The sequence below is a fragment of the Ipomoea triloba genome, chromosome 4 (assembly GCF_003576645.1).
Source record: "Ipomoea triloba cultivar NCNSP0323 chromosome 4, ASM357664v1".
Classification (NCBI taxonomy): domain Eukaryota; kingdom Viridiplantae; phylum Streptophyta; class Magnoliopsida; order Solanales; family Convolvulaceae; genus Ipomoea; species Ipomoea triloba.
The window spans coordinates 26,502,604-26,518,175 of record NC_044919.1 but is presented as its reverse complement, the minus strand read 5'-3'; the positions used below and the strand labels follow the sequence as shown (position 1 = coordinate 26,518,175).

Here is a 15,572-nt window from a genome sequence, read left to right as displayed (position 1 = left end):
TTGCAAGCAAAACATTAGATAAGACCCAACAAAATTACACTACTACCGAGAAAGAGTTGTTAGCGGTGATATTCGGTTTAGACAAGTTTAGATCCTACCTCCTCTTATCCAAGATTGTAGTATTTACGGACCACGCGACCCTTAGGTACTTGATGTCGAAAGTCGAAGCAAAACCGAGACTAATTAGATGGATCTTATTGCTTCAAGAGTTTGATATAGAAATCAAGGATAAGAAAGGAAAAGAGAACGAAGCCGCAGACCATCTTTCTAGAATAGAGAATCCAAACCTAGGGGAGGAAAGCGCTAGCATCTTAGAATTGTTTCCAGAGGAGAAGTTGTTGAAAATTGATGATGTACCGTGGTACGCCGATATTGCAAATTATGTTGTAGGAGGAGTTATCCCAAATTATTTTGATGTGCACCAAAAGAGAAAATTCTTAGCAGAAAGTAGGCATTATTTTTAGGACGACCCCTACTTGTTCCGGGTATGCGCGGATCAAGTAATTCGAAGATGTGTTGCGGGGCAAGAGGGATTGGAAATCATGGGAAATTGTCACGCCGGACCCACCGGAGGCCATTATTCAAGCAATAGAACCGCCAGGAAAGTTCTTGAGGCGGGGTTCTATTGGCCCTCGTTGTTTAGAGATGCTCAAATGTGTGTATCAAACTGTGATCAATGTCAAAGAGTTGGAAACATCACGGCAAGGAACGAAATGCCGCAAACATACATTCTAGCCTGTGAAGTTTTCGATATTTGGGGTATAGATTTTGTATGGCCTTTCCCAAGTTCAAAGGGATTTAAATACATCTTGGTTGCAATCGATTATTTGTCAAAGTGGGTAGAGGCACAAGCCTTACGAAACAATGACGCTAGAAGTGTAATCAACTTTCTAAAGAAATTGTTTACGAGGTTTGGAGTGCCTAGAGTTTTAATCAGCGACCGGGGCACACACTTTAGAAATGCGTTGATGGAAAAGATGTTGGCCAAATACGGAGTGCAACACAGGGGGGGAGTTCCATACCACCCCCAAACCAATGGCCAAGTGGAGAACGCCAACCGTGATATTAAAGCAATACTAGAAAAAACGGTTGGAATCCACAGAAAAGATTGGCCCAATCGCCTAGATGATGCTCTGTGGGCATTTAGGACTGCCTATAAGACCCCGATTGGAACGACACCCTTTAGACTTGTATATGGGAAAGCCTGTCACCTACCCATCGAAATTGAACACAAAGCTATTGGGCCATTAAGAAATTGAACAGCGATATGGACCTTGCGGGGTGTGAGAGACTATGGCAACTCGATGAGTTGTAAGAATGGAGATTAATGTCATATGAAAATTCCCGAGCCTACAAAGAACGTACCAAGCTGTATCATGATCAGCACATCAAAAAGGGGAGAGAATTCCGGGAAGGAGACCAAGTGTTATTCTTCAATTCGAAATTAAAACTCTTTCCGGGAAAGTTGAAATCAAGATGGTCGGGGCCGTTCACGGTCACAAAAGTTTTTCCCTATGGAACTATCCAAATCAAACATCCAAGCAAAGGAGAGTTCAAAGTGAACGGGCACCAAGTCAAGAAATACTTCGGAGGAATGGAACCGCGCGAGGTGGATGCTTTGCGTTTGATTCGAATGGAAAAATGAAGCTTACAAAGACGTCGGGCTAAAGACGTTAAACGTAGCGCTTCTCGGGAGGCAACCCGAGGTTACTCTTACTTTATAATGCGTTATCTTACATGTTTTACCTTTAGATCTAGTATGTTTTTGCAGGGCCACAACAGGTGAAGTCACGAAGACCGAAGAAAAACGAGAAAAAGTTAAAAGTTGGCGAAAATCCGAGCCTGGACGCCAGACCGGACGCGCGTCCGGTCCGCGTCTAGGGGCCCAGTTCGAAACATCAGAGAGCGCTCTGATGGACGCGAGGCGGACGCACGCATCCGATCCGCGTCCATCAGAACGCGGAGCAAGTACTGATACCGTCTTTGCGGACGCCAAGCGGACGACCGCGTCCGGAATTAGTTCGACACATGCCGAACGAAGAAGAAAATCGGACGCCGGTCTTACGCACGCGTCCGATGTTACGGCAAATCGAGAAAATCAGAAATAAAATGCGGACGCGAGTCCGGACGCGCGTCCGGACCGCGTTTGAAGGGTCAGCCAGGGTAGATTGCGGACGCGACTGAGGGTTTTAAAGCAAAATTCTTCCTCTTCTACTTCATTCTAGCGAACGAACACCCACTCCAAAAATTACCAAGTAAGTCTTTCAAGCTCCAAAGCTATTCCAAGGCAAAAATTTCAATCTTTCATCTTTGTACAACCTTTCTACAACAAAATTCAAGGTATGTGCATCTTCTTCAACCCTATTTTTAAGCTTTCACCATTGTTATGACCTTATTTTGGGATTTCTTGCTTTGACAATTGCATTGCTTGTTTGTTGTTAGAATTTGATTCCTTATGTTGTAATGAGCATGCTTATGAGTTTTAATTGCAATTTGTATGGGTAAACATGAACTTAAGTGTTGAAAAAAAAAGCTTGAAACCCTACTTTAATGGTGGAAAAATTTGGGTTTGAATAATTATGCTTCATTGTTGAAATTAATGGTTGATAAATGAAATTAGATGCTAATCTAGAGCTTATATGGAACCAATTTGTGATTCTTGACATTGCATTATGCTTAATTGAAAAGTTTGTTTACTAGTTTTACAAATTTGGGGCTTTTTGAACTTTGACATGAATATATGATATGAAATAGGATTAGCATTGTTTTGTTGATGAAGAATGGTTGTAGAATTGTTTTTAGTTGATAAATGTTGGCATTACTTACTACATTGTGTGATTTGTAAATAAATGTGCTTAAAGTTTGCAAATTTGTGAAGTTTTGGAGTTATGCTATGAATTGTATATGAATGAATAACTTGAAACTAGATGATGATACATGCTATCTTTTGTTATCTCCTTAGTATAAACACGTGTAGTAGTCATATGCTTAAATGTGCATGCTTTCCTTTTGTCTAGAATTTTAATTGATAAGAAAAAAATGGTTAAGTATGCTAAATAGTGATGATGTTGTTGTGCTAAGTTTTGCCTTTGAATGGAGAGTCAATCAAGCATGTGTAAGGTTTTACTTTCTTGAAGATTTGTTTAGATGCAATAGATGCTTGTTTGATTACCTAAGTGCAAAAGATTCAACTATGCTATGGCTCACATGCTTTATTATTAGAATAGATGCCTCCAAAGACTAGACGCAAAGAATGTGCCAAGAAGAGAAAGCACGACGTTGGATCAAGTTCAAGGGCAGTAGAAGGCGAAAGCGATTTGTTAGTACCTGGAGGCCGAAGCCTTAGGCATCTTAGCGGCACACAAATAGCATGAGTGGAGGAGCTTCGAGCGAAAGGAGTTTCTGGCGGCTTCTACTTCGATTACACAATGCTCGATGCATATGGGTGTCGAGAGGAGGTGGAGAGAATGATGTCGCGGCGATCTTGGGAACATCTCTTCAGTTGGAGGGATGACACATATGAACCTGTCGTGCACGAGTTTATCGCTACCTATACGCCTATGCCGTCAAACCACATGTGGACTCCTTGCATGAAGTTCACACTATTCGGTCGGGAGCACGAAGTCTCATTGATCCAATTGGGGGAATACCTTGGATTTTACACCACCGAGGACGTTCACACAGAAGAGTGGCGCAACCTTCCCTCAGATTTTGACTCCGATGCGGCGGCAGAAGCTTACTGGGACAGAATTACTAATGGTCAAGGAGGCAGGTTCACCGGGACTAAACCAAACACCTCAAAGGTCGTGAGCCCGGCACTATTGATGATAAAGCTTTTACTCAACCTTACATTTGGAGGAAGGAATAAGAACCTCCACAAGATATACAGATTTGACCTCTTCAACCTTTGGAGCCTGGAAATGAATGAGCCAATACAGATGGCTTGCATGGTGTAACAGCTGTTCACCTCTCAGACACACCCAAAGTGCCCGTATGTCTGGATAGGGTCAGTGGTCACAAGACTATGCCACGGGTTGGGCTTGCAAAGGGAATTGACAAGAGAAAAGAGTATTGCCTCCATGCGACCGTTTACTGATGCGCATCTCAACAGGAGCTATGCCCCAAAGATTGGGGCCGCGCCTAGATCTCCACAGGGTGAGCCTCAGCAAGAACAGGAGCCGGTAATTCAGGGAGGTCCGGATGTGCCTCCGGAGTATGCAGAGTATCCCCCAGTATATGACTGGGCATCCATGAGGGCTTTTCAGCTTCAGTTGCATACTCAGTCTATGAACGCTTTCAACCAGAGGATGGACCTTCAGCACGCAGAGTTGATGAGGCAGAATGAAGCGATCATAAGGCAAGAGGAACGTCAAGAGCAACAATTTCAAGCAATCGAGCAATTGCGCCTTTGGATGGAGCACCGTTTCCCACCCCCCTCTCAGGGTGGGGACGCACCTTATTGACGCTACTTGGGTTCTTAAGTTCTTGTGTTGATGTGGCCCGGCTAGAACAATAGGTACCCCGTGCGTGGGGTGCCGACTTTATCTTTCTTTTAATTTCGATATTTGGTTTGTTTAGATTCGGTTTTAGTACTACTTTCGTTTACGTTTACTTTCCATAATGCACTTTGGTTTATGAGGTTTTTTTCTTTTAATTGCTTTTAAGTTTGAAGTCTATGTTCTTTTACTTCTAATAATTGCAAAAATTTCCAAAAATATTTGTTAGTGTTGTTTTAAGCTCAAGACGACAGGGGGCACGAAGAAATACCAATAAGCAAAAATGCGGGGGAAGAAACACACGACATCATACATAAAAACAAGCTGGAAATTGCAAATCCCAGGACCGGACGCGCGGCGGACGCACGCATCCACTTGGCGTCCAGCAGACCACTGGAAGCAGAATGCAGCAGAAATAGAGAAGTCTCTGCGGACGCGCCTCTAGATGCGCGTCCAGCAGGGCGTCCGCCCGACGAATTTAAAACACCCCAAGGGTTTTTCAGCTCCATTCTCCATCCCTCACTCCAAAATTCCTCTCTATCACTCCCTACTCTCAGAAAATGATGAACATAGGTAACCTCTTCTCTTCTCCTTTATCAAGCATTTGTGGATCACCTCCACCGAGCCCAAAGGTAATTCTCTTGACATTTCTTCTTCTTCTACTTAGTTTATTAGGATCTTGATCTATTTTCTACTCAATTTTAGTAAGATCTTATTTGATCACTTACTTTTGTGAGCTTTGGGTGATGATATGCTTGTGCTTTTGTACTCTAGAGTGTGTAGATCATACACATTTCATACATTCGTGCTTTTGTTAACATTGCATACCATGTGTTTGATAAAATGCCACTTATAGTGTATGGTGCAAGTTATGCTTGGAGTTGAGATCACAATGCTTGTGTTGAGAATGTCATATCTTATATTGGGAATATAATGCTTGAATGAAGAATGTAATGCTTGAATTGAGAATATAATATCTTGACTTGAAAATCCAATGTTGTGAATTGAAAATCTAATGCTTAAATTGATGAATGTAGGGACTTTCAAGGGCCGAAATGATGGTCCCTAGGCACACTCTTGAAAGAGGTGAACCTAGTAGAGGGCCCAATGAGGACACATCAAGCGACGAAGAGGAAGCACCGAATGTGGAATGTGCACACCGAGGCCTCATGATCGAAGTGGAGGATCTTTTTAGATATAGGCACTTCCGGGACAAGCAAATAGTTGAATGGAGTTACATAGAAGCCCCGGTCTTAACCATCTTAGGCATTCAAGAAGAATTTGAAAGGATGACGTCCCAACCATTTTGGAGACACATTTGTAGTTGGAGGGATGCGACGTATGTCCCTATCGTTAGGGAATTCATTTCTACTTTGGAAGTCAACGAGGGGGTTCATAACCGAAGACAACCTAGCATTAAGTTCAAGCTATTTCATAGACAGTACGACATCTCGTCGGATGAACTTGGTAATTTGCTAGGATTCTACACTCTACATGACCAAGATCAAAGATGGTATGCAAATCTAGTTGACGACTTCATTGATGAGCATCAACCCGAGTTGTTTTGGTGGGGAATAGCTAGACCGGGGATAGCTTGGAGACCCCCATACATGAGTGCCAAATATATCCAACCTCCGGAACTTAAGATCATGTGGCATATTATAGCACGGTCATGGTTAGGAAGGCAAACTCCGAATGACAATGTTACAAGGAGAGAACTATTCATGCTTTGGAGCATGTACACGGAGACCCCGATCCATATGGGTGAGCTTTGTAAGACCTTCCTAAAGCAACAAAGCTATGAGGATAGTGAAAGTATCTTCATTGGGCCACTAGTTAGTAGGCTATGTGAAGCTTTGGGATTTGAGGAGGCACTTGCATTTGAGGTAGTAGCAACCACAATGACACCGTTAGACATAGGTGACTTTATCCAATTTGGAGTGCCACCCGAGGAGTTTAGTGACGATGAGGCTAGAGGAGAGCAAAGAGATTTGTGGGGAACTATCGAGAGGCTTGAAAACCGAGTCAATATGCTTAAACATGAAGTGAGAAAGCTCACACTTGAGCGATATGAGGAGGAGTCCGATGGGTCGGGCGAATGATCTTGTGCACCGCGATGTTCGTAGTTGTTTAGTTGTAGGGATTTTCGAGTTTTAGCACTTGTTCTATTACGCACTTATACTTTGTTTTTAATTCATATTTTGTTTTGCATTAATGTTTTGGTTTTTACTTTTAATATTGAGTCTTTATCTTGATGATCTCTTAAATTTGGCTAATCGAATGTGAATCAATGTGTTTGGAAGCTTATGTTGTGCAGGGAATTTCAAGGAAAAGAGAGATGATATGAGCACACTCATGTAGATCTTTAATCCCGTAGGGGAGTCTCTTTATCTCCCTTACCCTTTTTTTTACCTATATGCTTTTGTTATAAAGTGTGGAAACCGGGTGTTGATGGCATGACTTTTGCATTTGCTTGTTTTAAATCATTCATAAAAGCATGTTGTGTGACCCAATAGCCCATAGCACACTTCTAAAGTGTGGAAATGGGCATTTTATATTGAGACCTTTGTAGCTTTCCCACCTTATGCTTAGTGTGAACATCGAGGACGATGTTCATTTTAAAGTGTGGAAAGGAAAGCACCTTTGTGCTTGAAAGACTTTGATTGCAAAAGTAATGCTTGACTTAGAACGGTGGACATGTTTGAAGTGAATGCCATGCTTAACCTATCTTGGAAAATGTGTGTTTTGAAGGAACACTTGATTCTCAATTAGGACTATCCCGTGGAAGAAAATTCTTATACTTTTGTTTAAATTTGTTGAATTGTTGTATGCTTGTGTGATGTTCACCTCTCTTTTAACCCGGACCATAGTCAAGGAGGTAACGAAGTGGGAGTGTGCACCTATCAACCCTAGTAATATAATGTTTACTAAGCCCGGGAATGAACCTAATTTTCTTTGTTTTTGCTCTCCCGAAGGTGTAGTGTGGGGTTGTGAAGGTGATGCTTTGCTTTATTTTGTTTAAAAGAGCCCAATGAGGCCAAAACCCCAAAAGAGCCCAATGTGGCCACCTTAGGATATGAAAAAGATGAACCGTCTCGCTAGGGCAAGTTAGGGGCAACCATCGCACTGTCTTCGAAAAAGCGTAGAGCTCTACGTGAAGTCGGTTGCCCCGATACGAGGTCTTGGGAGATGAGAAAATTGAAGAGAGTCATTCCGCCAAGATTCGGGCACCCATTGCACCGTCTTCGAAAAAGCATGGAGATCCATGTGAAGTCCGGTAGCCCGATGAGGTTATCTTGGGGAATGAGAAAAGGAGAGATCTATCCCGTTGGGACCGGGCACCCATTGCACAGTTCTCGAAAAAGCATGGAGCTCCATGTGAGACCCGGTAGCCTGATGGTCGGTCTTGAGGGGTAGTAGATAACCTTAAAGCCTTTTTGTTTATCACGCTAGAATCTAGGGGGCTTGAGGTTACAAGGGTGGTCTAATAGGGTTGGTTTGTGCACATCGGTCCCACTAGTTGGCTCGGCTAGTGGCCCGCTTTAAATGGTTGGTGAACCCGTTATTGGATTGCATGCTTGAATTGTATGAAAATGAAAGATAATCAAATTGCTTTATTTTTGCAAAAGGGATTTTGTTCTTGGGATAGTCGTTAGTGAGAATCAAAGGATTGTTTAAAAACACATTTTCATGATAGCTTGAGAATTGATTGATTTCAAGTGTGTGCATCATTCTTGTGGTTTAGCTTGCTTGCATATCAAAGTGGTGGCATCATTTGCACTTAGTTTTTGCTTTGTCAATGATAGCTTGCTTGAGGACAAGCAAGTTCTAAAGTGTGGAAATTTTGATAAGTGCAAAAGATGCTACACTTATAGGGTCGTTCTCGGGTCACATTGCACGTACTTGCTAGCTTTTGTGATTGATTTGAGCATGAATTGCGTTAAAATGCTTTACTAGTGCCATTGGACCCTAGTCCACACATGTTTGATCATTTTGTAGGTAAAACGTTGTGCAAAAAGGTGAAAAAGGCATGGATTTCAAAGAATGATTCATGAGTGAAGTTTGAAGCAAAGGAAGGGCCCGGACGCGCCTTGGACGCGCGTCCGCCCAGGCGTCCACAACTACACGTTGCTAAGGTTCGAGACAGAGCGCTGCGGACGCCTAGTGGACACAGCCCGAACGCCCGCGTCCGAAAAATGGCTTGTAGAAGTTTGCGATGTCTGCTTTGGACGCGGGAAGGACGCGGACCGGACGCCCCGCGTCCGAAAATCACCTCTCTGAAGTTGCAATGTCTGCTTAGGACGCACAACGAACGCGGGTCGGACGCCCGCGTCCGACTCCGAGATCTCTCCGAAGTTTCGAAGCCGCGCACAGAATCCCGCTGGACACGCATCGGACGCGCGTCCAGTCGAGCGTCCGCAGCGTAACCTTTTGGCGGTTGGCGCGATTTGAATAGAGATTTGGGGCATTTTTTCCGGGGGATCCCATTCATTTTTCCAGATTAGTCTAGTCTAAAATTTCTCTCTCTAGAATTAGGTTGAAATTCTCCCCCAATTCCACTTCAATTCCATTCACATTTCATTCCTAGTAGCTAGATTTGGAGAAGATTGTGGACATCAACTTGCAATTGATCAAGATTTGTAGAAGAATTCCATTTACAATCAAGTAATCTTTCAATTTCCTCTCTTGTTCTTCAATTTTTAGTTTGTGAATTGAGTTGTGATTTGCTTTGTTGATTTGATTTGTGCTTTGAATTGTGACTTGTTTTCAATCCTTATAGCTTAGATTTGTTTAATTGCTTTGATGATGCTTAGCTTAGAGATATGTGGCTAGTTACCTAGTGGATTTGGACTAGTTGAACATGCATGTTGTTCTTGAGCTCTTATGTCTTATATCTAGGGTAGAATGATGCTTTTTGGATATCTTGATAGCGGTTTGGGATGTTTGTGTGACCTCTACTCCGATTAGGCCAATCGGACTTGAGAGTTAGTGTAGAAAGCTTTCACCTATGAGAATAGGGAATGCTTGAGACCTCACCAACCTCTTTTCCTTCTCACCTTTGAGAAAATGGAGTAGGAAGGCAAGAGGCACATAACGTGTTTGTCATAATGCCTCTTCTAGCCTAAAGTTCACAAGGATGACTTTATGGTCTAAGAAGTGAGTCCATTCACCACGAGAGTGGCGGTGGTGTGAGTGACCTTGTCTCATGTGAGTCCTTTGAGCGTTTTCAAACCCCTAGTACCTTAGGAAATCAAGAGTTACATGTGTGTTAGATTAGTCCGAATCCTCCCTTCCAATACTTGTTTACAACACCTTTCGTTTTAGTGTTTGAGATATTCTTAGAATGACCTACACAAACCTTATGATTAGGACTAGCTTTTGAAACATAGGAACTCTTGTGCCTAATTCCTTGTCTATCAAATCCTTTCTTACCGTTCCTTGATACGATACTCGGGAACTTCTTCCCGTTTTATTCACCTACACTCTTTCCACCTCTCGCTAAAATACAACTCTTCACCCGGGAAAGCTGAAGAAGTTGACACACTACCAACTCAGGAGATGGTGATGTTTGTAGGTGTAATAGATTAGGCCATCATGGAGGATGGATATCTGGTGAACCTTGTAACATTTTTGATCATTTAGTGGAGTTGGGTTTCACCTTTGTGTGGCCCCGCAGACGTAGGAGAAGGTGCTCCGAACTGCGTGAACATATCCTGGTTCATTTATATTTCCTGCACTGTTTTTATTATTTATTGTTTCTAATACAGTGATAAATACAGTCGATTAATTTGTTTTAAAAACAAAGTAGGAACCAAGTAGGATATCACCTGCATTCAAGATTCACAATCTTTCATGATCATTTACCCTTCCAAATAGATGTTGCTTATAGGGTTACGTTCTAGTGGTGGGCCAATTCATTATTTGAGTGAAAAAGATTGAAAAAGTATAAAACAGATAGTAAAATGAGAAATACTCCGTAATATTTAAGAATTGAACAGGGCTAGGCTACATATATGATTCAAAGTGCCAAAACTAAAGATTGGAAGGCGTGGGGGAAAATAGACAATATATGGAGATTGAAGTGAAATTAAAGAGTGGCAAGTTGGTGAATATTGATGGGGTAAACAACGTCGGTTCCACCGGTAAAAGCCTTCCTACCAAACAAGATGTTGACCGCCGATGTGGGATGGAATGCATCCCAGAACACATACTGATCCCTCTCGGCGCAGGGCATTTGGAAGGGCAAACATGTAATCTGGCCGCTGTTTCTCCCGATCCCACAGCACCCTTGGTTTACCACGCTGAAGCCGTATTGGGCGTAGTTCTTGAGCAGATCCTGGAACATGTTGCGGACGTCGATGTAGGCGAACCTGGAACCTGGGAGGTTGGTGTTAAGGTTGTTGAGCATTGTCTTCACGTTGGTCGTAAAGGGAACCACTAGCTCGTTCACCGCCTCCGAGCACTGCCCTGTTTCGCTCTGTGCAAGGATGCTCGGTATGCACCCCATCATTCCCAGCCCCGCGATCACAAATTTCCGAGCTCCCAGATTGTATAACCTCTAATAATATAATTGTTAGGATTAAACGTTATCAGCATCTCAAAAGTTATAACTAAAGAGAAACAGATCAAGTGCTGAACTTGACCCTTTACCGGCTTCTCCTAACAAAATTATTAGTGGAAAAGTACACTAGTACAAGAAGTGTACTATAATAAAACAAATTAATTGTAATTTGGTTACCGTGAGTTGTTGGTTGTAATTTTGGACGAGGAGGTCGGCGAATTGTTGGGCGTTGTATTGATTCTTGGTGGGATAATTGGGGAGGAGATAGTTGTTGAGGTAGTCATTGCTGCCCATTCCGACGAAGAAAATGCAGTGCGACAACGCCTGCGCCACGTCCGGTGCTCCTAGGCTGGCCGTGATCTGGTCCAGTGTGCTCTCGAAGTTGGTGATTTGCTGGTTGAATGGAATCCGTCCCACCTGATCCAAATTATTTCTTAGTTTATCAATCCAAAAATGGCATTTTCAAGTCACCCGTCAAGTTTAACTGCACAATTTTTACTCTTACATTACTTGTTAGGATTAAGTTCTTACCACTATCTTAAATGCATGCTAACTCATGCTCAACTTTATTTTCCTATATAGTATATACCATCATTACATTTTTTAGATGTATGATCCTAGATTTAACCATCAATGGCTGGACTTGACCTTTTACCCATATCCGCCCAACAAAAAGCATCCAAATATAAGTAATTTGCTCGAAAAGCCAAACCCAATATACATGTTGCATTGATGTGCATGCTTCGAGTGGTAGCCCAACTCCAAAAAAAGGGATAAAAGAGGAGAATGTCATCAGACAAATTCAATATACTCCAAAATAATCTTCAGGTGCCTTTCTTCAAATACATAGGTAGGTATTTAAACAGATCATAAAACTACCCATTACCTCATTATTTTGTTATAACTACACATTAATCCCAGCATGCACTAATAATAATAATAATAATAATAATAATAATAATAGAAGAGCATGGGTGTTGTTTTCAAAAAAAAAAAAAAAAAAAATAGAAGAGCATGGGTGTATGATATACTTACAAAATTTCTACCGGTGATATCAAGAATACCGGCGGCGGCAGAGGCGTAGTTAACTCCGAAGCGCATCCGATCTCGGTCGCCGTTGGCCTCAGAGTACGCCGGAATCAATGGCAGTCCAAGCAACTGAGCTGGACGTACATGCAGCAACGTTACACGCGACGTATTAATTAATCAGTACAATAACCTACCTACCTAACATGCATTTTATAGAAATGCCAATATAATATAATATAATATAATTAATTACTTACCGATCTCATCAACCATGGTGAAGCCATTGGAGAAGCGGCCAGTGGGGCCGCCATCGAAATCAATCCCATAAGGGAAATAGTTAGCCTTTGCAAAAGATGGGAGGTTGTTGTTATTGCCATTGTCAATCAAAGAGTCCCCAAATATGAACATGGCAGGAACCAAAGCTTTCCTCTCATTTCCCACAGCGTCTTGACCCATTACACCATTGTTAATCAACAAAAACATCATTACAACAACCCCAAACAACACTGCCCTTCTTAAACCTTCATCTGCCATTTTCAATATGCAATGTATGTTCTTTGAGGTTTAAGGATGTTGAGAGCTTTAGAAAGCAAAGGTATGTAGGGTGAGAATTGAGAGGGAAAGAGAGGATTTAATATATAGAATTGAAGCAAGGGATGTGAATTGAAGGTGGTAGTTAGTGTGTAGTAAATGGATTCAGCTGTAAGCTGTTCTATGTAGTAAATATGCATGTCTATTAATGGAGGAATTCCGATCCTCTGCATGGCCTGCCTCATTTCATGTCAGCTTCGTCTTTTACTATTATTTTTTATTTTTTCTAATGTTTCAATTCAATTCCTTGCACTGTTCCTTCACCTAAATTCATATTCATATTAATTTAATGTTATTTGTGCTAAATTTTATAATTATATATATATATATATATATATATATATGACCTAAAACTTTGGGTACATACGGTGCAGGTTTTAATATAGGAAGGGTTGTGAGTGGAAGGGTTCCGTGCTGTTGTACACACCTTAAACATTGAAATGGGGCACTTAAGTACACAAACAATGCACGTTAAGAACACGAAATACGCGCACTTAAAGCTTTAGACCGACGCACTTTAAGTATACAAACTACGCACCTTAAGTACACAAACCATGCACTTTAAGAACACAAATCACTTAAGGTTTTAAAATGGCGCACCTTAGGTTTCAACAACTCACGCACATTAAGAAGGAAAAACACGAACCTTAAGCTTTAGATTCACCCACCTTAAGTTTCAACACCGACACACCTTAAAGCATAAAAACCACGCACCTTAAGAAAAGAAAATTAAGCACCTAAACAACCGCACCTGAGAAGGTCAACCGCATATGAATTCATTTCTATATATATATATATATATATATATATATATATATATATATATATATGTATGTATGTATGTATGTATATGTATATGCACACAGACCTTTGTGTTTGGTTCAAGCATTAGAATCTACAGATTGATAACGGTAATGAGTTTAAGTATAAAAAGTCACTTTCTCTAGTAATAAATAGGATTTAGCATTTAAACATGCACGCTAAGAAACTTAATTATACCTCCAGGAGGACTCTGTCCTTCCTAGTTTGCAAACTTTGCTAGGATGGTTTATTTTAGATTCATATGATTGTTGTGTATTATAAATTAAAAGTATTTGTCAATTAACATTAGTGTGATGGGGTAAATGAGTAATAAAAAATATATATTTAAAGTATTTATAAAAGTAGTTTAAAAAGTGCATGTTAACATTCTCCTCCATTAAAAATTATCAACTTTCCCCATGAATTACACCACCGTACCGACTGCATGCACCACCATAGATTTGGAAACAATAATTCTATTCCTCTAAAAGATTGCACCCCAATCTTAGTAAGGGCTCTCATAATTCCTATCCTAGAGATAGGGGAGTTAGTGAAATGACTCAACGAACTCACCATAAATTTAGAAACGGTGTTATCCCTCTCGTATGGCTGTTAACGAACCGAAAATAAACGAAGGGAGGTTGTTAGTGTTCTTTTGTTAAGATTTTTAGAGTTTTCGTGTTCGTTTGATAAGGTTTTGAAAATTCTTTTCGTGTTCGTTTGTTAAGAGTGTTCATTAATGTTCGCGAACACATTTACGAACGTGTTTGTTACCAGGGACGGACCTATGTTGTTAGTTAGGGGGGCCTTGGCCCCCCCCAAATTTTTTTTTTTTACTATTATACTGTATATATATATTATATATATTCTTGGCCAGTTGGCCACTTGGCCCCCCCCAACATATTTCCCTGCCCCCCCCTCCGCCCTTCTTAACTCTTAAGTCCATAAAAAAAATTTGTCATTAGTTTAGAAAAAGCCAAAGAGTTGCAGGAAGTATGGAGTACTTTTGTTTTTTTTGAAAGTTGAAACCCACTAGCTTTTGTTTTATTATTATTATTATTTTATTTTATTTGCAAATGTTGAAAGTTGAAATCACTTGTTGTCTACTTTCCTCCACCGGCTCCAGTGCTCCACTCAGAAGAGTAATTGAAGATTTGAACACTAAAGAAATTAAGCAAGCTCACTCCTGGTTTCATTTACAGAGTCACTCTTTTTGGACTCCTGAGTTTCATCATCTTCAAATCATCAATTTTCTGTTCTTCTTCAACAATAAATCTGGTAATTTTTTTTATTTTCTTGTAGCTCTGAATAATTACTTTGTAAATTTGTATTCTTATATATTTTGTAGAATTGTAGAAGAATGAATTTATAAATTTATTAGGGGTAGTATTATAGAATTAGTATTGTAAATAGTTGTTGAATTTTGAGAACACTTGTTTGAATTTTGAAATCGTAATTGCATAATTGCATAAATTAATAAATATGTTGAAAAAAAAAGAGAGAAGGAACTAAGGAAGTTGAAAGCATATACATAATACATGGAATTGTATTCAGATTTAAGACATATTGAACTTGGTTAGTTTAAAAAGAAAAACATGAAATTGTAAATAGTTTAAAAAATAAAATATTTTTTTGTAATTATAGTAGCATTATATATTTAATTATTTTAATGTTTAATTGACTTGGATAATTTAATTGTTTAATTGACTTACCAAATTATTAATATTGTGATTTGTGAATATTTGTGATTTCTGATTTGTGAACACAGGAAGATTGAACTATAGATCCTATAATGAAAAAGACACAAAGGATAGATAACTTTTTTAAAAGAAAAAATTCTGAAGATTCAACATCTCAAGTAAATTCATCTACAAGTATTGATCAATTGAATTCTGAGAGTCGTCCTGAAAAATCTCAAAGACATCATTACAAAGTTGATATTTTTAATGCGGTGATTGATTCTCAATTGCAAGAGTTGAACAATAGGTTTGATGATAAAGCAATGGAATTAATTATTCTTAGTTCATCCCTTGATCCAAAAGAAATGCGTTTAGCATTCAGAATTGATGACATTTGCAAGTTGGTAGAGAAGT

The 15,572-nt window shown here is 40.2% G+C and overlaps 1 protein-coding gene across 1 annotated transcript; it reads right to left on the bottom strand.

The window, feature by feature from the left end:
• Nucleotides 1–10,480: 10,480 nt before the first annotated feature.
• On the bottom strand, nucleotides 10,481–12,683 carry LOC116017253 (GDSL esterase/lipase At1g71691-like). The gene is made up of 4 exons (XM_031257801.1): nucleotides 12,345–12,683; nucleotides 12,094–12,221; nucleotides 11,236–11,475; nucleotides 10,481–11,055 (listed from the first exon to the last, which is right to left on the bottom strand). Exons 1-4 carry the CDS (start codon nucleotides 12,619–12,621, stop codon nucleotides 10,585–10,587), a joined length of 1,116 nt encoding a protein of 371 aa, XP_031113661.1. The 5' UTR covers nucleotides 12,622–12,683; the 3' UTR covers nucleotides 10,481–10,584.
• Nucleotides 12,684–15,572: the final 2,889 nt, after the last annotated feature.